Genomic DNA, 22,929 nt, shown 5'->3' on the forward strand with positions numbered 1-22,929 from the left:
CTGGCTGGACACCCGGCGCACCCCCCTCCGCTATGCCTATGGCCCCGGCTGCGCCAGTGGCACAGACTCATGCCAGGGTGGCCACGACTTTCGGCACTACAGCTACCGCCGCTCAGTCTGCTCTGAGCCAGCACCGTGCAGGGGAAGCAGGTCTTCTTGCTCTGCCAGGGAGCTGGTGAGCAGCTGTGAGGTGTGTGGGGCATGCCGGAGCTGTGAGGTATGCTCTGAGAGGTGCTACGGGGGATGCTACAACTGATGGGAGACCAGGGTGTGCAGGACCCTCACATTGGCATGCTTGCAGAGTCTCACATCGCAGCACCACCGTATGCATCCACGACACAGCCAGAAGGGTTGTGTAGGACCCCAGTGCTTGTTGCTCCCCACCCCCCACCCCCCACCCCCCCCCCCCCCGCATCTTACTTTTCTAGTATTTGCCTTGGGTTTATCATGCTTTTTGCAGTCTGTTTCTCGCCCACTCCTCTCCTGCTGACTTGATGGAGGCACCATCCGGAAAATGTCCTCTGCAGAGGTTGCCCTCAGCACAGGCGTTGCTGCTGCTGTGGCCTTCGTGGCAGGGGGAAGGTGGGGACAATTTACTGCTGAATTTGTGCAATCCGCTTTCCTGCTTCACTTCCCAGATGTGTCTGCTGAGATAACAAAACTCCAGCTCAGGAGAGATTTGCTGTCTCTATTCCTCAAGTTCTTCCTAAGTCTCCTTGAAGGAATGACACAACCTGCAGCGCTTCAGCTTAGCCAAGAGCGTAGGTGAGAACTTGGACTGCTTAGAAAGAATTAAGATAGGAGATTTTATCTCCCCTTCCCCCAAAACGCTTTCAGGCAGACTCAAACTCAGCCTGGAGCCTCCAGTCTGGCTTTGTTTCAACCTCCCGTTTGGCACGGGATGGGTTTGGCACTGGCAGAGGGGTACCTGGGGGTCTGGGGGGACAGGGACCGTTGGCGGCACCATGCAGCGCCTCCGTGCACAGTCAGAGCTGCACGTCTCTGACCTGATGTTCATTCCTTGCACCTGCAATCATGTACCTTGCACATGGGAATGATGTTCCTCGTTATTTTAATTAACAGTAATAATAAAACAAGTGCTAATAATAAGTTTCTTGTTCCTTTCAAAGATTCAGTGCAAACCCTTTGCTAATTAAAGATGTAGCGCATTACACACAACACTTCTCTCATCCCACAGAGGCACGGATTCCTGCAGCAATCCGCCTCCGTGCTGGTGGATGCTGAAGGAGACCCTGTGGGTGAATCTAGTGTGGTGGGAAATACAGCTGCTAATTTTTCTGGCCATCTGTCCATTTGGTATTCCTTTTCTCTACATCTACAAGGAAAGCTCAGAACTTTTATGGTTTCTGCAGAGAAAAGTTAGCTTAAATCTTGGTAGGAACTGGGAACATTTTTGTCTTTGGCAATCTTGCTCTTGATTTCGAGGTATGCACGGTGTTTACAGGACTGGAGTTCACATTGGGAGTCAATGCTGCAATGCATGGCCTGACTTAAACCCCCTTTTATTTTGCATCAGCCAGTATTTCATCTAGGCAGTAGGGACACTTTGCTGGGATTTTCAAAGAAGGTAGAGTTACCTTGCACAAAATATCTGTCTAACCCCATATTCTCTATTTAGAACAGGTCAGAAGGACGATAAAGTGTGACATAACCCTTACTTTGCTTATACCTTCTTGTTTATGGCCATTAGTGATTTTCAGACTTCCTAGATGGATCCGCCTTTGTGCTTACCAGCTGTCTATATGCATCTTGAAGCCAAAGCTTTGGCTCTTTCAAAATGTGCCTGTGAGGGTCTGAGGCTCAGGGCCAGTTGTCGCAGAGCCAAGGGCTGGGATTGATGAGAGATGCTGATCTGCACTTTCAACCCCAGACGGCTTTTCCAAACCCAGCATCTGGAATTGTCTGGCAGATGCACAAGGTGTGGGGATTGGGGAGCTGAGCTCTGACACATCACCACTGTTGAAGTGCAATGGGAAGTGGGGGAAGTTGTGAAAAGCAGCTTTTGTTAATCAAGGTAGGCTTGGGGATGATGCTAAAGATAAGGAGGGAGGGTGATGGTGGAAAAACACTAGGACACCAGCATGTTTTGTGAGCTTTAGGTTTTAATATCACATCTTTGCTACTGGAGACAGAAGCAGGAAATTAATGGATTTAAATTCTCGTGCGCGCCAAGGCAAATCACATTTCTGCCATGCTAATGCCACTTTGCGTTATCAGGAGCAGGGAGAGGTAATACGTGCTGGAGGGAAGGGGCAGGACCTGCCCAAGCTTCAGGGCTGCATCTTGCGGGGGAGAGGGGAGACGTGCAGCCCCATGGTATGTGCTGACTGTCGGCTCATCCTTGCCCCTTCACTTCTGCTGCTGCTGCGGGGGCCACTGCACTGGCTGCTTGATCTGCTGCTGCTGCTGGCAGGGAGCAGGGGCTACCGACACCTGCCCAGGCACGGTGGCCGCAGGGCACTGGGGAGAGAGGACCACCACTGGCGTCACATCTTGCACGGCGTTCACTTCGTGGCAGATGACCTCTTCAGAGCCGTGGCAGGACCTTTCGCTGTCGTGGCAGGAGGAACCTCCACTGTGGCAGGAGGAGCTCTCAGTGCTGTGGCAGCCTCTGTCTCCACGGGAGCACATTTTTCAGTTGGTGTGGCAGTCCCTGGGAAGGAGAGACCTTTGTCGTTAGATGCTTGAAGAGCAGAGTGCTTCCCCTGCTCTGCTTTGGGTTCAGATTTCCTTCATGTGTTTACATGCCTGCTGGGGCTCGGCAGGATTTGCCTGTCTGCCTGTCCATTTTCCCTGACTTGGGGTTTTACTTCTGCAGTGCCGGATCAGCCTACACCACCTGAGCACTCTTATGAGACCCCCAGCAGCCCTGATCTCCCCATTTCTGCTGGACTCTGGGGGCCTTTTCCCTGCTCTCCCTTGCTGCATCCCACGAGCACTCGTGCAGGACACCCTGGGGTTACCTCTGAGCTGTGTAACGGAGCAGCAGATGCGCTGTGGGCTGCCAGTTTATGCTGCACCAGCAAGAGGCATCTTGGCAAGGGTCTGAAAAACTCACAGCCCCGAGGGGTCCTCGCACAACCAGTGAATTTACAGCCAGGACAGGTGGTATTAGAGCCTTGGGAAAACACACTTTCAAAGGCAGGTGCTCAGAATGAAGAGACTCCTGTGCTTTCCTTCTGCCTTGCGTCCTCTGCTCCCTCCATGCCCTGCGGACCCTTGGCTGACCAGTGCCCATTTTCCTGAGGCATGAGGAAAATTGCACGTGCACATCTAAATCCCCTTTTGAGGGGAGCTGAGATTTCAAGGAGGCAGAAGGCACCCAGCATGCAGCCAGATGAGCCAAAGGCTGTTCATGCTACTTCTTCTTCTCATAGTTTAAATCTGCCTTCTGAGTTCTTTCCTACATTTCTTCAAGGGTAGCTTAATACTTTCAACTCCTGAAGACTGACATTTTCCAAAGGAGCTTAGTAAAGAAGTCTACCTCCCAAGTGCAATTAAAATTCCCAGCTTAACGCAAGGTTTCTTACAAAGGATCAGCCTGCTGTCTCCCACTCATTCCCAAATCCCATTCTTTACTTTTTTATTTCCACTTTGCCCTTTGGAAACTAGGAATGCCAAGTACCGAAGTAGACCAAATACAGAAGAATAATAAATTTTGCTTCTTAGCATAGGCAGCCTTGAGACCAATTTTGATAGCACAAAATTGTCCCAGCCACCGAGGCAAGAACTTGGCTCCCCATAATCCCAGCGCCTGCAGAGGCTCATCTTTGTTAGAGCATAGCTCAGCTCAGTTCAGCAAATTTTCATAGGGATGAAATGTTAGCCGTGTAGTAGCAACTTACCTTGAAGGCTGTGAAGGCTCTGAAGAAGGAGGGGAGCTGAGTGAATGAGCTGCTCTCCCTTCCGAGAACTTTTATACGGTTCCTAACTCTCTTCCTGAAAATGCAATAAACCCCTGGGGAAAAATGACCAATGTATTTACAAAACAGCCACACCTCTAATTATCCACCACCTTCAAAAGCTTATTCAACCCGGTTTCTTTGATTGACTTGTCATAGAGTAGATTGTCTTCCTTGTGTTACACAGCTTTAATTGCCACCCTGCCCCATGCAGGTTGTAATGCACCAAGAGTGAAAACTGTGTGGGTGGCTCGACTGTCTCACCGTCATGCCCGGATGAGTTTTATATTGCAAAATGGATGGCAAAGGTGGTGCTTTTTTTGGGTTTCTGTCCTCCTGAAACCTCTTGCCCAAAGTCTGGCAGGGAGGAGAGGTCACAATGCCTGGTCACCTTCAACAGCTCTTGGCAGGACTGGGGTCTTTTGCAGTGGACAAGAGCCACCACTTTCAGGTCCTCGCCATAAAAAATGCTGAGTTTTTAGAAAGTCATCATCACACATACTCTGAAAGCATCTTTAAAGTTGTCCTCACCCTGTAAGACATCTGCAGGTGCCAGAAGCTTGGCAGCTGAAGGTCCCTTCGCGATCTCCGCTCTCTGACTGTGTCATTTCCCAGAACAGTAAGACCAGGATAATGAAGCCTGTGGCCACTGTGGCAGGCTCCAAGAGCTACGACTGGAAAGAGACCTGTCAAAGCCAGGTAGTGGTCCAGCCCACTTTTGGAAGTCTTGGCTTATACCTGTGAATACCGCAAAAATGTGGGGCAGTTTCTCTACCTGTGTCCATCTACTTCATGTCTGATTTTATAGCCGTTTCACCGATACTGACGTAGTTATCACTAATTTCCATCGCTGACATTTTTCCTGGCCAATACCAAAAGGCCCCAAAGCGAATAGCTCTTTTAAAATTTCTGGGTTTTATAACATTTTGCATTTTTTTATTTGCCTGCCCCTGAAGCAGCCAGTGTTCGTGATGGGAAATGTGTGCCTACAGAAGCCACTTGGGCAAACGTTGCATTCATGAGTAAGATGTGAGTAAAGTGCTAGCTCAGAGACCAGGTACCCAAGCTCACCACGCACCTTGAGCTCAGCCAGCTGTTCCCTGGGGCAGGATGGGTGCACCCTGGGTGCAAAGCAGCAGACTGCTGCAAGCCTGGAGTTCTCGCCAGGCCCTGGTGCAATCATCTGTGCAACCACGGCTTTGCAACAGCCCCGGTTTCTCCTTTTCCCTCCCATTAGCAGCTTGACTGTGCAATTTCAGCAGGGCTCACTCTGTGTTTTTACTCGTTTTGCATCTTAACTCCCTCTGCAAACATGGGAGTCGGCAAGGATTTGTTGGGCAGAGATCGACCGACCATCTGAACCAGAGGGGTGGCTCCCGCTTGCTATCTCTAAAACAATTTCTTCAGCTTCTATCCAGAGGCACCAGTTAGTGACTTTCATCAAGAAGCCAGATTCATGTTTACCATTCAGCCTGCCTGTTTACAAACAGCCGAAGCAGAGGGGCCACGGCTTTTGCAAGCACCCACACGCTCATGGATGAGAGTCCTGCAGTACCACAGCTCACCAGCCATGAAGGATGGATGACTCGTTCCTCCCCTGTTGCGCAATGAGTGGGGAGGAAATCTGCATCTCCCAGGGCTCATGTGTATGCCTGTGTGTAAAATCCAGCCTCCACCAGCTCCCAGCCTCATGCTGGAGGTGAGCTGCAGCCGCTCCAGCCTGCAGAGAAAGGCAGTGGGATGCAGCCCCAGCTCCTTGTTCAAGCTCTGGATGCAAGAGCATCCTCCTTCTCCCCTGACTTTATTACGCTCTTCCATCATCTAGCTCAGTTAACACCTCAGCTTGTGGAGTGCTTTTTTGATACAAGCCTCATGAATCGGCCAGGTGGGACAGTGAATAAGAAATATACTTTCAAAGTGTCTTGTATTTTCTGGTGGTTTTTTTTTTTTTTGTTGTTGTTGCTTTTTTTTTTTTTTAAATGAAATTTTGAGATGGTTTTTGGTCAGTGAGTTGAATAGATAAGATTTTAAATACTCCAAACTCTAATCAGTTTTCTGGAAGTCTCTTGGAAGTTGTTTGAGGTTTCTGAATTCTTTTGCTACCTTTGATGCTCTATCAGGTGAAGCAGGGAAAATAACAGAAATCAATAACAAAGTGGTAGATTTAAAAAATATAAGTAGATGCAAATTAATGATAACACTGTCTAATTTTAGAATGGAATTTAATATGGCTGATGACAAAACCTTGTGTAATGTTCCCTGCACCACAGTCTTACAACATTTTACAGTGTGAAAGATAACTGTTGTGGCACCAAACATGGGGATAGATCTCAGAAAATTTTGCTTTTTGTAAGTTGTGGTGTTTTACAATCACTGGGGCAAAGTTTTCTGGATTTTTGTTGAGCTAAAAGGTTCAAAATCCCTGCAGGTCAGTGAAAGCAGCAATGGTAAAAAATATTTTTTAAATGTGATTTTTGCTTTTTTGTCTCCCTTTTAAATGGGCACAGATCTGTGGGTGTTTTTTTCCTTCATTACCGATACGGAGGAGTCAAAAAACCCCAAGGATCAGTCCCAAAACACTGAATGATTGGCAAATACCGTGTTAACAACCGGCACTGGATGTTCAAGCCTCCACCGTGCTATCCCACCAGCACAGCACAGAGGAACCATCTTCTTCCCGTGCCTAATTTAGGGATTGATCCTATCAAAAAATGTCATGAAACAGGTTACTGCCAAGAAGCAAACGAGCTTGGTCGAGTTGCCTCATGCAACTGGTGCAAGTGTTAAGGTTTACGTGCTCCGGCTTACAACATCCCCTGCAATCTCTCTGGGCCAGGAGCCTGGCGTGTAATTGTTTCCAAGTAAACAACCTTGCACTCCCAAGGTCACGCTGTAAATAATAATCAGTTGGAAATCACCTGGGAGTTTTTCATATCTCCTTAACGTAGCTCAGAGCCTGGCCTACGTACCCGTGCAGAGGCTGTCGACAGGGCACGGTGTTTCCATTTGATGGGGACAGCACGGGGGAAGCTCTGGCCTCAGCAAGAGCCATATCAAGAACCTTCTCTTGCTGTGGAAAATGATGTATTTTAATTCTATTAAAAGTAAAATTAATATTACATTTGAAGGTGGTTGGAAAATATATATCCAAAAAGTTGAAGGTAAATCTTGTGTTGTGAAGGAGGCTCCTTGAGTGTCTGGCTGTATTTTGAGTGAAGGAGCCAGAAGTTAAAGAAATAATTCCAATAATGGAATTTCCCACAGACGATGAAGTTTTATTTTCCAACCCACGAGCAAAAGGAGATGGAGAGAAGAATCTTTCCCCGTCACCAAAGCACAAATCACTTTTCCCAGCAGTGCTTGCAGCAATGTTGCTAGCACAGCCCCACGTGAGGAATGCAAAGCTCCCCGACCGGAATGACACGGATGGGGAAAAGCCACATTGGGGCATATCCAAGGCACTTTTGCCTGAGCAGGGGGGGCTACTGTGTCAGTCACTTCTTCTGGCTGGGGGGCCAGTGACTGCTCTTCTTGCTCTGGTGGGCCTCGACGTCGGGAACCACCACGGGACATTTCTGCTGCGTGGCCTGGGGGGATCCACCACCTCCAGAGCTGAGCTCTGGGCCTGAGCATCCCCCGATGCCATAGCCCAATCCTCCACTATAGTACCCGGGCCCACCACTGCCACCCCCTGTTGTTAAGACGTTTTCTCGTGGTGATGCGTTGTATCCATACCCAGAGTCTCCTCCCGCAGTGATGCCCAAGTACCCACTGTGGCAGCTGGATCCTCCACCCCCGCCCGCGGTGCCAATGATGTTATGGCCCGAGTCCTCACTGCTGCACCCCGTTCCCCCACTGGTGCCATAGATTGGGACTGTCCTCCCTGCAGCGCCCCAGCTACATGTCCCCCAGCTGTCATCACTGGTTATTACAATAGATCCACCACTGTCACATCTGTACCCCCCTTCAGCACTGTAGGGGGATGATGTTGGCCTGGGCTGGCAAGATGAAGGTCTCCGGCTATAGATGACCGAACCTTCCCCATCCCAGGACAAAGAGCCATGTCCCCGGATGCCTGAGATCCTCCCACTGCCCGTGCAGTGTCCTCTGTGGTGCAAGGAGATCTCGTTGCTGTAGCCCCTATTCCGCCGGCCACATCTCCCTCGGAGATAGTGATAAATCTGAAAGAGGAAAAAAACCTCAACAATCAAACCTGCACTGTCTTGCTTACTTTTGGCACCATGGCAGGTGGGCAGGTTTCAGGTGATGTGGTCAAAACCAGGTACTGCCTAGCTCATCTTCAAATGCAAGAGTATTTTGACTCTTACTGGGAGAGCTTTTCTCTTTCTTATCTCCAAGATATATTTCTAGCGAATTAAAATCGGAAGTATAATCTTTTAGCATCTAGTAACTGCCATGGTTTTCCCCACTCGTCTTCATGACTGTAATCACAGAGCTGTAAAAACAGCAAGGATTGTCCTTGTTCCTGTTTTCAAACTGTTGCAAGAGTGGCAGATCAAAATTTCCATGCAAGATGACGTTGCCATCTGGGTTATTGCCATCATTGCGTAGTGCCCCTAAAAGGTCTATGCATAAAATAATCGGCACAGCTATAGAGGTATGTAACCATTACGAAGTACACCATAGGCTTGCAATTAAATAATATAAAAAATGTGTCCTGCACGTTGCAAATGTGTTCAAAACTGAAAAGACTGTGCAGTCACCACATACTAGTCTCACTAGAGGCTCATCTGGGTTTTCAGCCTGCTGAGCCCTGTGGGTCCCAGTCCAGTGACCTGACTTCACCTTGCTTCCTAGTGATCTGATCTGTGCCACAGCAAGAAACCCTACAGGTCCTGAGAACTTTGCTGTGGATGCTCAGGCAGTGTGGGTACTGCTGCAAGCACATGTCAAGATCTCAAATGAAGATATTTCCCATGAATATGGAATAATAAAGTCCCAGAAAAGAGCAGACTTACCCTCCTCAGCCATCGGAAACACATTTAGAAGATAAAAGTCGACTGAACGAGGAGCTTTAACAGACAGGAACTTTTATACGGCGTCCAACATCTACGGGAAGTGAGACACCCTAAGGAATGGCAAGGATTTATTTACCAAACTCTGATTTCAGTGTTTGCTTTGACTCATGACATCTGATCAATATCTTTCCTTCACGCTGCTTGTTGAGTTGCATGTGGCAGTAATTGCTACTTCTGCTTAATGATCCTATTCCTGTGCTCCTGCCCTGAGCTACCGAGGACTGCTTCAGCCCCCAGCGAGGTGGCAACACAGGGGGAGACTGGGGAAGGTGGGTGGGAGCATGGGTGTAGGGAAATGCTAAGCAAGAGGGTTAACAAGTGTGGGGCAGAGGGTGGTGGTGACCAGGTCCTGCTCAGGGAAGGTTCAAGAAGGCTGTGGTTCAGCAGTGTGGCAGTGCTTGTGGCTCAGGACATCGCTGCAAGGGTGGATGTGATCCATGGCTACCTGGGAGAGGGGAAGGCAAATGCTCAGAAAGCATCTGGTGGCCGCACAGCATATTGATCCCTCTGGCATCTCACTGGTGGCTCCAGTGGGAGATTTTCTGAGGAAGACATTTGCCTCCAAACCAGAAGCTTGTCAAAAGTGAAGGGCCTGGCTCAGATATTTTGCAAGGGTGCTAGAGATGCTCTGAGAAAGCTTAGAGAGACTTGCAGAGGTGTGAATGTCCTAACAGCTAAGCCCACTGTGGCTGGATTATTCCTCTAATGAAGGATTATGCTTCCAAGTGCCTTCCTTCTGCACTTTCATATGCGGTGTCCTTCTGGAAAGAGCACCAAGGACTCCAGGGAGACTGATGTGGAGGGATGCAGGGGAGATGTGTCATGGCCATGCTGGTGGTGCTGCTTGACACGATGCTCCAGCTCAGCCCCGCAGCACGTGTCTCCTGGGCTGAACTCGATCTGTTCAGCTCTGAGACATTTTGCCGTGGGGACAGTGAGTGCCAGAATTGGCAAAAGTCTACTGGGCAGAAAGCAGTGCACAGGGGAGGTGGTGCTACCCTTAGCATTCCAAAGCAGATTTCAAAATCTTGGCTAAGGAGAGCTTTAAAGCCTGGAGGCATGATTTGGAGTGTGTGCCATCGCCTGAGGGACTTGCTGCTGGGCTTATTTCCTTCTGCCTGGCCCAAGGCTGACTTGGCTGACTCAGTGTGTGAGGCTTACCCTCTGGGTAGAGATGTTCTGAGGTTTGCAAATCTGGGAGGGAAGGGGGAGGATGGCAGGGACGTGGACATTGGCATGCTGTTGTTGGCCAGCCTGGGCAGCAACAGCTGCTGTTGAGGCTTGGCCCTATCCCTGCTGATCAGGACTGAGCTTGGTGGTCATGTCTCCCAGCAGCAATTCATTGCTCCACAGACATGGTCATTGGGTGCTGGTACCTCAGAGGACTTAGAGCCATGAGCTGGGATGGCTGCACCATCCATGGGAGCCAGTAGCATGTTGGGTGCTGTGGTTACTTCACATCTTAGGCTGTGCTGTTACTCTGTCACTGAGTCTGGGGGAAAACAAAGGTACAGACTCTCTGGGGCTATAACCTGGGTGGATTCAGAGCTGCATTTACACCAATGCACTACTGAAACCCCTCATCTTCATTAAAATAGGAGTGAAATGACTCATCAGATAGACTTCCACTTCCAAGACCATCAGATGCTGGTTGAGAACACAGAAAAAAAAAACTCCCCAAAAAGGCAGCTTTGAGATATTATTACATTTATTGGATATTTAAAATGCTCTTTGGAAAAGCAGCAGAGCCTTGCCAAAGGCATCCCAACACCAACAGCCGGAGAAACGGCAGTTAATCCTGGAGTTCTCAGCACGGGGATGCAGTGTCAAGGGAAGACAAGGGAAGAGGACACGCTGGGGAGAAACAGGCCCAGAGATCCAGGTCTGGAGGGAAAAAGGTGACATGGCAGAGGCAGGGCTGTTCTTGCTGAGTGCCAAGGCCACGGGCGGCTGTTACTTCTGCTGGCTGGGGGGCCAGTGGCAGGCCTGCTTGGTCTGGTGGGACTGGATGCTGGGGATGACAATAGGGCGTTTCTGCTGCATGGACTGGCAGGACCCACCGCTGCCCCCTCCGGAGCTGATGATGACTGTATGGCCTGAGGAGCCGCCACTGCCGCCACTGGATCCTCCACTGCAGCATCCAGAGGACCCGCCACTGCCTCCACCTCCAATGATGATCTTGCCTCCTGAGGACCCACCACTGGATCCCCCACTGTAGCAGCCTGATGAGCCACCACCTCCACCGCCTGAGCTAATGATGATCTTCTGGGCAGATCCTCCGCTGCCACCGCTGGATCCTCCTCCCATGCCACCCCAGCTGGATCCTCCACTGCAGCAGCCAGAGGATCCTCCACTGCTTCCACCTCCAATGATGATCTTGCCTCCTGAGGACCCACCACTGGATCCCCCACTGCACCATCCAGAGGATCCTCCACTGCTTCCACCTCCAATGATGCTCTTTGATCCTGAAGACCCACCACTGGATCCTCCTCCCATACCACCCCAGATGGATCCTCCACTGCAGCAGCCAGAAGACCCGCCACTGCCTCCACCTCCAATGATGCTCTTTGATCCTGAAGATCCGCCACTGGATCCCCCACTGCACCATCCAGAGGATCCTCCGCTACCTCCTCCTCCAATGATGCTCTTTGATCCTGAAGACCCACCACTGGATCCTCCTCCCATGCCACCCCAGCTGGATCCGCCACTGCAGCAACCAGAGGATCCTCCACTGCCTCCACCTCCAATGATGCTCTTTGATCCTGAAGACCCACCACTGGATCCTCCTCCCATGCCACCCCAGCTGGATCCTCCACTGCAGCAGCCAGACGACCCACCACTGCTTCCACCTCCAATGATGATCTTGCCCCCTGAGGACCCACCACTGGATCCTCCACTGCACCATCCAGAGGATCCTCCACTACCTCCTCCTCCAATGATGCTCTTTGATCCTGAAGACCCACCACTGGATCCTCCTCCCATGCCACCCCAGCTGGATCCCCCACTGCAGCAACCAGAGGATCCTCCACTGCTTCCACCTCCAATGATGCTCTTTGATCCTGAAGACCCACCACTGGATCCTCCTCCCATGCCACCCCAGCTGGATCCTCCACTGCAGCAGCCAGACGACCCACCACTGCTTCCACCTCCAATGATGATCTTGCCCCCTGAGGACCCACCACTGGATCCTCCACTGCACCATCCAGAGGATCCTCCGCTACCTCCTCCTCCAATGATGCTCTTTGATCCTGAAGACCCACCACTGGATCCTCCTCCCATGCCACCCCAGCTGGATCCTCCACTGCAGCAGCCAGACGACCCACCACTGCCTCCACCTCCAATGATGATCTTGCCTCCTGAGGACCCACCACTGGATCCTCCACTGCAGCAACCAGAGGATCCTCCACTACCTCCTCCTCCAATGATGCTCTTTGATCCTGAAGACCCACCACTGGATCCTCCTCCCATGCCACCCCAGCTGGATCCTCCACTGCAGCAGCCAGAGGACCCGCCACTGCCTCCACCTCCAATGATGATCTTGCCTCCTGAAGACCCACCACTGGATCCCCCACTGCAGCAGCCTGATGAGCCACCTCCTCCACCACCTGAGCTAATGATGATCTTCTGGGCAGATCCCCCACTGCCACCGCTGGACCCCCCTCCCATGCCATAGCCTGAGGAGCCCCCACTGCAGCAGGATCCACCTCCTCCACCGCCTGAGCTGATGATGATCTTGCCAGAGCCCCCGCTGCCCCCGCCGTAGCTGCCCGATCCTGAGCCCCCACAGCAGGAGGAGCCCTGTGCCTGGTAGCTGGAGTAGCTGCCCCCGTGGCAGCCGGAGCCCCCGCTGTGGCATCCGCTGGACTGGGATGACGATTCATGGCAGCCTCCGGAGGTCTGTCTGGAGCACATCTTTGAGCAGTGACCCTGCAAGGAACGGTGTTGTCAGAAAGGAGCGTCCTGGATGTGCTACTGAACCTTCACAGTAACCCAGACATGGAGGGGTATCCATGAAATATCCTGTTTGCCCCATCTTCAGCAGTGCTATAGGAATGGCAGCTTCATCAACTCCCTCACCCGTGCTGGACTGCAGGAAGGACCTGTGATGGAAATCACCCAGGGACCACTTTGCAGGTCACAGCAGTTACCAAAAAACTCTGTGTGCAGGAAGGTTGAGAGTACTTCCAGAGATCTGCACACATACTCTGACATGCTCAGAGCCAGTAGTCTATAAAACTTAGTCCCACTATATGCCCTTCTGGATGTATAGTCTGCTAAAGCTCACAGCAGCTGAAAACTCAGCCACATTTGTGCGCCCTTGGAGTACCAGCTGCCTTTCTCTAAGCAAGGCGGTTCTGGTGGCACACCAACTGGTTTTCAGTCAACCCCATCCAGTGTCGAGCCGGCACGGTTCCTTCACTCAAAGCATGCTCGGAGACCAACTGGTGGAGCAACCTCTCTGCATAGGGGTTCAAAAAGTTTCCATATCAATGGGCTTACCTTCAGTGCAACTGGAAATGCGTTCAAGGCTTGGTGGCAGGTGTATGAGGAGCCTTGGGATAGGTGAGCTTTTATATCGTATGCACTGTGCTCCTAAGGGAAGTGAGACACCCTAAGGAATGCTGATAGATTTATTTACTGAGCCTGGCTTTAGCTACCTCCTTCTTTGACTCACTTGCAGCAGATAGGTGATACGAAGGAGATGCAGCAATGACGTTCAACGTTGCAGTTGCTAGTTCTACCTAATGATTCATTTCCGTGAGTCTTGCTTGGAGATGTTGTGGGGAAATGGCTTCTGGGGGTCTACCCTGGGGGCTCCCCAATGCATTTCTGCTTGGCTGCATCTTCTTGGGTGCTCAGCAGAGAGTGGAGACAGAGCAGGTGCTGAGGGATGGAGGCTGGAGGGAGTTAGGGCCAGAGCATGATGGAAGGACAAGGGTGGAGGATTGCTAGAGTGGAGTCCCAGGAAATTTTTGGGAAAGAGGGTTTCCTCAAGGACTGGGAAGATGGGAATCTGGATGGGGAGCAGCAGCATGTCCAGCCTGCTAGGAAAGGCAACCATGTGCTCAACAGGCCAGATGTATCACCTCTGGTGGGGCAGCGCATCGCTTTGGAGCTCCTCAGCCTAGATTCATTTCAGAGGGCCCCATGAGGATGGCAGGGACGTGGGGGCCATTTCTCCTTATCCTTTTGGGAGCCCAGGGTGGACGATGAGGGTGGATTGAGCAGAGAGGTCTGTGCTCAGCTCCAGCTTCCCAGGGGCCCAATCACCGGGCTGTCGTGGGGGAAGTCTTGAAAACTTTCTGTTTGCAAAGGTGCATTTGAAAACCTTCAAGACCCTGCCCTTGAACTCTAGGACATTAAACATTTCCTCTGTCTCAGCAGGACCCGTTTTATAAGGGTCCTGCTTCACTGGCCAGGCCACCCACACCTGAGGCTGGAAAGGCACCTGCACATTTTGCTTGTTGCAGAATGACAGTTTGTCAGCACAGTTATCACAGCGTTGGCTGCTATGTTTTGCAGCAGCTTCATCCTGTCACTGCGTCACACATGCTTGGAGGCTGACAACAGCATCCACCCTCACGGGAGGTTGAGTAGAGGAAAGTGTAATTGGGGGGTTTGAGCTGAGAGGATGCATGACAGTGGCAGCAGGCTGCTAAGCCCTGTCACAATGAACACAAGGTTGAGCATGCACGCAACTCCATTGGTATGGGGACAGGACCATCAGCACCAGGAACGTGGATGCAGGGGGCTTCCTTAATTTTTCTTTGAACTCCCTCCAGTGGCCTAAGCTCCACTCCCATCACCAAAGTGGAATCTGAGTCTTACTGCAATTCTGACTCTCACATGTGAGGTGTAGGCGTTGCGCTACCGAGCATCGTAACACCTTGATCCCTTCTCTGCATTTAACCTGTAAGGACTTGCACAAAGGGGCACCTAGGATCTGTAGCTCTTCATCACCCAGGGTGTGAGGGAAGGCTGTGGAAGCTCTCAGCAGGGGTGGTGAGAGGTGCTTCTGCAAACCCTAGTGTGTGGAGACCTCAAGGCTGGACCCTGCAGGGACTGGAAACGCTGAACCTGCAGGACACACACATGTATGGCACTTGCCATACGTAGAGGAAGAGGGTGGCTGGAACCACAGCTGTGGGAGGGACCGGCATTGCCACAACTCCCCCCAGGTTAAAGAGCAGCTTTAATAGCTATGTGGGACAAAGGCAAGGGTGGATGCAAAAGGCTTCACAGTGGAGCTGCCCCAGATTTGGGCCACGCCGCCTGTTTTCTGATGCCCCATCTGGGCCCTTTGCTGCCCTGCAGTCCAGTCACCCTCTGGATGGGCTGGGAGCTCATGCTGTCTCCTCACTGCAGACACCTCAGTGGATGCTGCCTTGGTGTGCATGGCTAGGAGAGAGAGAAAAACCTTGGCCAGATCCTACAACCCCTTTTCCCAGCAGCTTCTTTCATGCACAGTAATGCTAATGTTCAGAGCATGGGATGTGATGAAGATACTGCTGGTGAGAGAAGAACTCTCCAATTTTTTTGCAAAAGGCAGAAGCGTTTGCACGGCCAATGATCTGTTTATTCCTAATTTTGTTTCCTGCCTACCAGATGGGTGTGCAAGATGGACAAAACCCCCTCTTGGCTTAAAATGTGGTGAATGCAAGACTGTGATCACACCTGTCCTGAAGAGGACTTGCTGCTGACTTCAGCACAAATGCTACTGAATGTTTCATACCGTAATGAATGTGTTTCTTGCGATAAATCTAGAGAAATGAAGCATATAAAAACCCAACCGTATTTCCAAATAATGCTGCTGTCTGCTTGGCAAAACCCTGAAATGAAACTCAGATTTTGTGGTCTGCTTACTCCTCTGGGAAGGGGAAACTGAGGTGGGGCTATTTCCTGGATTAAAACTGCAGCCTGGGTGGACATTATTTGCAAGAAGGTGGACGTTATTTGCCAGAGGGACAATGATGGTCTGTTTAAGCCACAAGGTTTCTCTCAAGCAAGATGTATTAATAACCATCTGTTCCAGCACTGCAGGCTGAAGAACATATCACAGCTGAAGGCATTTGATGTATTATTCACTTTTTGAAAGCAAAAAGGGGACTGACAAAAGATAACAACAACCTTGTAAAAGCAGTTCTTTCTGTACACAGCAATCTTTATTTCCCTTCATATTGGTGGGTGAGAAGAGGCATTTGGGAGTTCTCAGCACGAGGATGCTGTGTCAAGGGAAGACAAGGGAAGAGGACACGCTGGGGAGAAACAGGCCCAGAGATCCAGGTCTGGAGGGAAAAAGGTGACATGGCAGAGGCAGGGCTGTTCTTGCTGAGTGCCAAGGCCACAGGCGGCTGTTACTTCTGCTGGCTGGGGGGCCAGTGGCAGGCCTGCTTGGTCTGGTGGGACTGGATGCTGGGGATGACAATAGGGCGTTTCTGCTGCATGGACTGGCAGGACCCACCGCTGCCCCCTCCGGAGCTGATGATGATTGTATGGCCTGAGGAGCCGCCACTGCCGCCACTGGATCCTCCACTGCAGCATCCAGAGGACCCGCCACTGCCTCCACCTCCAATGATGATCTTGCCTCCTGAGGACCCACCACTGGATCCTCCACTGTAGCAGCCTGATGAGCCACCACCTCCACCGCCTGAGCTAATGATGATCTTCTGGGCAGATCCTCCGCTGCCACCGCTGGATCCTCCTCCCATGCCACCCCAGCTGGATCCTCCACTGCAGCAGCCAGAGGACCCACTGCTACCCCCACCTCCAATGATGATCTTGCCTCCTGAAGACCCACCACTGGAACTCCCACTGCACCATCCAGAGGATCTGCTGCTACCTCCACCTCCAATGATGCTCTTTGATCCTGAAGACCCACCACTGGATCCTCCTCCCATGCCACCCCAGCTGGATCCTCCGCCACAGCAACCAGAGGACCCACCACTGCCTCCACCTCCAATGATGATCTTGCCTCCTGAGGACCCACCACTGGATCCTCCACTGCAGCAACCAGAGGATCCTCCACTACCTCCTCCTCCAATGATGCTCTTTGATCCTGAAGACCCACCACTGGATCCTCCTCCCATGCCACCCCAGCTGGATCCTCCACTGCAGCAACCAGAGGACCCACCACTGCCTCCACCTCCAATGATGATCTTGCCTCCTGAAGACCCACCATTGGAACCCCCACTGCACCATCCAGAGGATCCGCTGCTACCTCCACCTCCAATGATGCTCTTTGATCCTGAAGACCCACCACTGGATCCTACTTCCATACCACCCCAGCTGGATCCTCCACCGCAGCAACCAGAGGACCCGCCACTGCCTCCACCTCCAATGATGATCTTGCCTCCTGAAGACCCACCACTGGATCCCCCACTGCACCATCCAGAGGATCCTCCACTACCTCCACCTCCAATGATGCTCTTTGATCCTGAAGACCCACCACTGGATCCTCCTCCCATGCCACCCCAGCTGGATCCTCCACTGCAGCAGCCAGAGGATCCTCCACTGCTTCCACCTCCAATGATGCTCTTTGATCCTGAAGACCCACCACTGGGTCCTCCTCCCATGCCACCCCAGCTGGATCCTCCACTGCAGCAGCCAGACGACCCACCACTGCTTCCACCTCCAATGATGATCTTGCCCCCTGAGGACCCACCACTGGATCCTCCACTGCACCATCCAGAGGATCCTCCGCTACCTCCTCCTCCAATGGTGCTCTTTGATCCTGAAGACCCACCACTGGATCCTCCTCCCATGTCACCCCAGCTGGATCCTCCACTGCAGCAGCCAGACGACCCACTACTGCTTCCACCTCCAATGATGATCTTGCCTCCTGAGGACCCACCACTGGATCCCCCACTGCAGCAACCAGAGGATCCTCCACTACCTCCTCCTCCAATGATGCTCTTTGATCCTGAAGACCCACCACTGGATCCTCCTCCCATGCCACCCCAGCTGGATCCTCCACTGCAGCAGCCAGAGGACCCGCCACTGCCTCCACCTCCAATGATGATCTTGCCTCCTGAAGACCCACCACTGGATCCCCCACTGCAGCAGCCTGATGAGCCACCTCCTCCACCACCTGAGCTAATGATGATCTTCTGGGCAGATCCCCCACTGCCACCGCTGGACCCCCCTCCCATGCCATAGCCTGAGGAGCCCCCACTGCAGCAGGATCCACCTCCTCCACCGCCCGAGCTGACTATGATCTTGCCAGAGCCCCCGCTGCCCCCGCCGTAGCTGCCCGATCCTGAGCCCCCACAGCAGGAGGAGCCCTGTGCCTGGTAGCTGGAGGAGCTGCCCCCGTGGCAGCCGGAGCCCCCGCTGTGGCATCCGCTGGACTGGGATGACGATTCATGGCAGCCTCCGGAGGTCTGTCTGGAGCACATCTTTGAGCAGTGACCCTGCAAGGAACAGCATGATTTTTACTCGTGAGCAGCCAGTGTTGTCACGGGGTTTCTGCCATCCAGAAGGACCTGTGTTCAGCCCGATGACCTTGGCAGACCATGTCCAGAACTGAAGAACTCCCTTCCTTCTCTGTACTTTGTGCTCCATAGATCCCAGCCACACACAGAGCCTTTTGCTAACAGATTCCTAGATTGCTCAGGTTAATGAACTCACCACTTAAAGTCTTTTATCCCACAGCTCTTCCACCTCCAGCTCTATACTGATGAAACATGACTCTCAGCAGTGCGGGTTGATCCTGCTTCTGCTGATATCCACAGGATTAAACTCATCAGTGCAACCTTCCAGCCCTTCAAGCCACTCCCCATCAGACATCACTTTACCAAGACTTTTATCTTTTGCAAACCTGAAGGTAAGAGAAGAACTGCTCCCTCCAGCAGAAATGGACTCACCCTTCTCAGCTGTGACGACGTGTCCCACAGAGCAAAGCTGAGCGTATGCAGCACCGTGGGATCCAACAACTTTTATACCCTTTCTCCTTTCCCCAATTGGGAAGTGAGCCATCAAAAGGAATGGTGATCGGTTTATTTACTAACTTAACTGTCCTCCTTCAGCCCACTTGTCCTGACTCACTCAATCAGATCAATGCCTCTCTAGTGCATCACTTCCTAGGCTGCCTGCAGTTTGGCTGCAGGTGTCACGTGTGAGCTCAGCTCCCGCAGCTGACTTTCAAGGTGGGATTGCAGGACTCCAGCTAGCACCCTTGGCTTGAGCTGGGAGGTGCTGATGGGGTGGTGACGGTCAGTGGAGGGGACTGTGGACACCCATGTTTATTGTGCTTTACAGACTATGGAGATGCCCAGGGGAACGGAGAAGGCTGCACTGCATAGGATTGCTGTTGCTGGGGCAGCAAAGGAATCTCACATGCCTGTTCTTCTCCACTACACCAGTGAAGCTTTGATCAAGATTTTTGTTTGACCGCCCCTCTATGGACAGTTCAGAGGTCAGGTAGGCTTTACACTGGCTCTGAGAGGAGTGGTGTTGCCTGTTTTAGAAAGGAGTTAAAGTGCTGCAGGTAAAGGATACCCGATCCAACATCCATCCAGTATCAGCATCTTGATGGCTATCAACCAGAGGGATGATTTCATCCGAGTTTGGGAGGTGGCCCTAGTGTTTCTGAAGAAGGAACAAGATCTGAGGATGCGCTGTGTTCCTGCTGTCACCCGGAGAACCTCTGAAACCGGGCTCCTGGGTTTCTTGGTCCTGGGACATTTCTGAGTGTAGGGACGTTCAACAGCAACACTCCCACCTCCTCGAAGTAGGACCCCAGGCTTTTTTTCAGCACCGTGCAGGCAATGGCAGTGTTTGCGCAGCTCCCAGTCACTGGTATTTTAGCACCCTATGACTTTCCATAATACGGTCTTAGGTAACTCAGCTGTTCCAGTGGCTGCATGGGCTGGACCAGCTCGTCTGGACATGTGCTGAGAATGCTCATGTCCCTGGGGTCCCCAAGGAGGAGAGGACAGAGGGTAGAGGGATATGTAAATGTGAAGCTTTTACCCACTCTAGGTGCGGGTCACCCTTTCTCCTCTCGGACACTTCCAGCCGTCTGTCATCTGCCTCATGTAGAACAGTGCAAGCAGAGAAGGTTTATTTTCCTTTCCCTGCTAATTGCCAAAGTACACCACATCAAAGAAATCACTTCCCATAGGGAAACTCCCTCTGAAGACTCATACCTGGAGCTGTGTTTTATTCATGTGGGAACGAGGAGATCCCTAGTTACTCTAGGCTTTGCATCTCAGCCCTTGGCAGGGGTTTTCTGAAGTCCTGTCCCTGCCTAGGAGTTCACAGCTGGAGCCAGGGTTGCAGAGACCCTTCATTTCTCTTCCACAGCTGCCTGGTGCAGCTGGAGCATCGAGAGCTCCTGCACCACCACGCACGTGCAAGGGCTTCACCTTCACACCCCTACTAGTACCTTGTAATCTTTTATACTAGAGTTATTTTGCATCTTTTCTCTCCCGACCCATTTAAAACTTCCTTGGGCATTGCATGACATTTTGGTGAGGTAGAGAGACTGCAACATTTAAGTTTGTGGTACCTTATCTGATGGGCAAAAGTCGGGATCACAAGTAGCAACAGACGTTAGAAGATGACCTAAGAGTGTTTAGTGAATCCAGCATCTCCCCTACAGGTGGGTTTTCAATGCACTTGTGCTCTGGAGCTTATTGCAACAGCATTAGTTTGGAATAAAACCATAATGAAGGAAATAATGCAAATGCCGTGGTATAAAGCAAAATCGAACAACTCAGACACTGAAGCTCTCTAGAACTGCAAGTTTTATTGCTTAGGCAAGCACTAGAAAATTGAGGCAGATAACAGACATATGAAACAACCCTGGCTGGAAGTTATTGATACACAACACCAGAGGTTCTGGTCAGCTGGGGAGCTGGACAGAAAAATCCCAAGGAAGAAGAGAAAGGAATGATGCAAATATTTTTAAATTTAAAAGAGAAAGAAATGTGAGGCGTGTTTGAATCTTGGGATTTCTTGATCTGACAGTCCCTTCTGCAGACACTACTTGTGTTTAGTCTGCGGTGGCCAGGAGATTGGCTGGGTCTGCTGTTGAATGGATAGACCTCCAGAACTGGACGAACCACCTCCACTGCCACCTCCTCCAATGATGCAGATGGATCCTTGACCCTGGTGGCCTGAACCACCACCACCTCCCCCTCCTCCTCCCATGCTGCCACCTCCAATGCAGATGGGGCCTTGGCCCTGGTGGCCTGAACCACCACCACCTCCTCCTCCCATGCTGCCACCCCCAATGCAGATGGGGCCTTGGCTCTGGTGGCTGGAGCCACCTCCTCCTCCTCCCCCTCCTCTTCCCATGCTGCCACCCCCAATGCAGATGGGGCCTTGGCCCTGGTGGCCTGAACCACCTCCTCCTCCACCACCACCTCCACCAATGATGCAGATGGGGCCTTGGCCCTGGTGGCTGGAACCACCTCCTCCTCCTCCTCCCATGCTGCCGCCTCCAATACAGATGGGACCTTGTCCCTGGTGGCCTGAACCACCTCCTCCTCCACCACCACCGCCACCAATACAAATCGGGCCTTGGCCCTGGTGGCTGGAACCACCTCCTCCTCCTCCTCCCATGCTGCCACCTCCAATGCAGATGGGGCCTTGACTTTGATGACCTCCTCCACCACCACCACCACCACCACCACCGCTTCCTCCACCAATGCAGATGGGCCCTTGACTCTGATGACCTCCTCCACCACCACCACCACCACCACCACCACTACCAATGCAGATGGGGCCTTGTCCCTGGTGGCTGGAACCACCTCCACCACCACCACCACCACCACCGCTTCCTCCACCAATGCAGATGGGGCCTTGACTCTGATGACCTGAACCACCACCACCTCCTCCACTACCACCACCACCACCACCACCACCAATGCAGATAGGGCCTTGTCCCTGGTGGCTGGAACCACCTCCACCTCCACCACCACCACCACCACCGCTTCCTCCACCAATGCAGATGGGGCCTTGGCTTTGGTGACCTGAACCACCACCTCCTCCTCCACTACCACCACCACCACCAATGCAGATGGGGCCTTGGCCCTGGTGGCTGGAACCACCTCCACCACCGCTTCCTCCTCCAATGCAGATAGAGCCTTGGCTTTGATGACCTGAACCACCACCACCTCCTCCTCCTCCACCACCACCACCAATGATGCAGATGGGCATTTTGCTTTGGTGGCTGGAGCCACCTCCTCCTCCTCCTCCTCCCCCCATGCTGCCACCCCCAATGCAGATGGGGCCTTGGCCCTGGTGGCTGGAACCACCACCTCCTCCTCCACCTCCTCCTCCTCCTCCCATGCTACCACCCCCAATGCAGATGGGGCCTTGTCCCTGGTGGCCTGAACCACCACCTCCTCCTCCACCTCCTCCTCCTCCTCCCATGCTACCACCCCCAATGCAGATGGGGCCTTGGCCCTGGTGGCTGGAACCACCACCTCCTCCTCCTCCTCCTCCTCCTCCTCCTCCCATGCTACCACCTCCAATGCAGATGGGGCCTTGACTTTGGTGGCCTGAATCACCACTGCCTCCGCCACCACCACCTCCTCCTCCTCCAATAATGCAGATGGGTCCTTGTCCCTGGTGGCCTGACCCACCACCACCTCCTCCACCTCCACCGCCGCCGCTGATGGATCCTTGGCTCTGATGGCCTGAACCTCCTCCTCCTCCTCCAAAGGAGGATGATGATGATATGTGAGTCTGATAAATAGCACCACCACCACCGCCCCAGCTGCTGCCGCCTCCTCCTCCGTGGCAGGATGATCCTTGGGTCTGGTATCCTATAGATCCTCCTTCACCACTACTGTGGCAAGATCCTCCTCCACCACCCCCGTGGCATGAACCTCCTCCACCACCACTGCCATGGCATCCACCAGACTGCTCAGACATCCCTTGACCGTCACCCTTCTGCTGGTGGGAGCCCATCGTTCCAGGTGTCGAGAAGTCCTCCAAGAGAAAGAAAAAAAAACCTT

The 22,929-nt window shown here is 52.4% G+C and overlaps 2 protein-coding genes across 2 annotated transcripts; both read right to left on the reverse strand.

Moving 5' to 3' along the window:
- Window positions 1-10,915: 10,915 nt before the first annotated feature.
- Window positions 10,916-12,874, reverse strand: LOC119140150 (loricrin-like). Its single transcript, XM_037371237.1, has one exon. The coding sequence runs from the start codon at window positions 12,872-12,874 to the stop codon at window positions 10,916-10,918; it is 1,959 nt and encodes a 652-aa protein (XP_037227134.1).
- Window positions 12,875-16,317: 3,443 nt separating this feature from the next.
- LOC119140151 (uncharacterized transmembrane protein DDB_G0289901-like) lies at window positions 16,318-22,821 on the reverse strand. The gene is made up of 5 exons (XM_037371238.1): window positions 22,762-22,821; window positions 21,871-22,626; window positions 21,010-21,783; window positions 16,809-18,372; window positions 16,318-16,727 (listed from the first exon to the last, which is right to left on the reverse strand). Exons 1-5 carry the CDS (start codon window positions 22,819-22,821, stop codon window positions 16,318-16,320), a joined length of 3,564 nt encoding a protein of 1,187 aa, XP_037227135.1.
- Window positions 22,822-22,929: the final 108 nt, after the last annotated feature.

Source organism: Falco rusticolus, chromosome 19, assembly GCF_015220075.1.
Source record: "Falco rusticolus isolate bFalRus1 chromosome 19, bFalRus1.pri, whole genome shotgun sequence".
In the NCBI taxonomy this organism is placed as follows: Eukaryota; Metazoa; Chordata; class Aves; order Falconiformes; family Falconidae; genus Falco; species Falco rusticolus.

Excerpts from the sequence above, each read along its gene's own strand:
- LOC119140150 (XM_037371237.1), bottom strand. The coding sequence starts at position 12,874 with ATGTGCTCCAGACAGACCTCCGGAGGCTGCCATGAATCGTCATCCCAG.
- LOC119140151 (XM_037371238.1), bottom strand. The coding sequence starts at position 22,821 with ATGGCAGTGGTGGTGGAGGAGGTTCATGCCACGGGGGTGGTGGAGGAG. Across the intron at positions 21,784-21,870 it reads TGGTGGTGGTGGAGGTGGAG|GTCATCAGAGTCAAGGCCCC; the intron begins GTGGTTCCAGCC and ends GTGGTGGTTCAG. Across the intron at positions 16,728-16,808 it reads ATCAAAGAGCATCATTGGAG|GTGGGGGTAGCAGTGGGTCC; the intron begins GTGGAGGTAGCA and ends TCATCATTGGAG.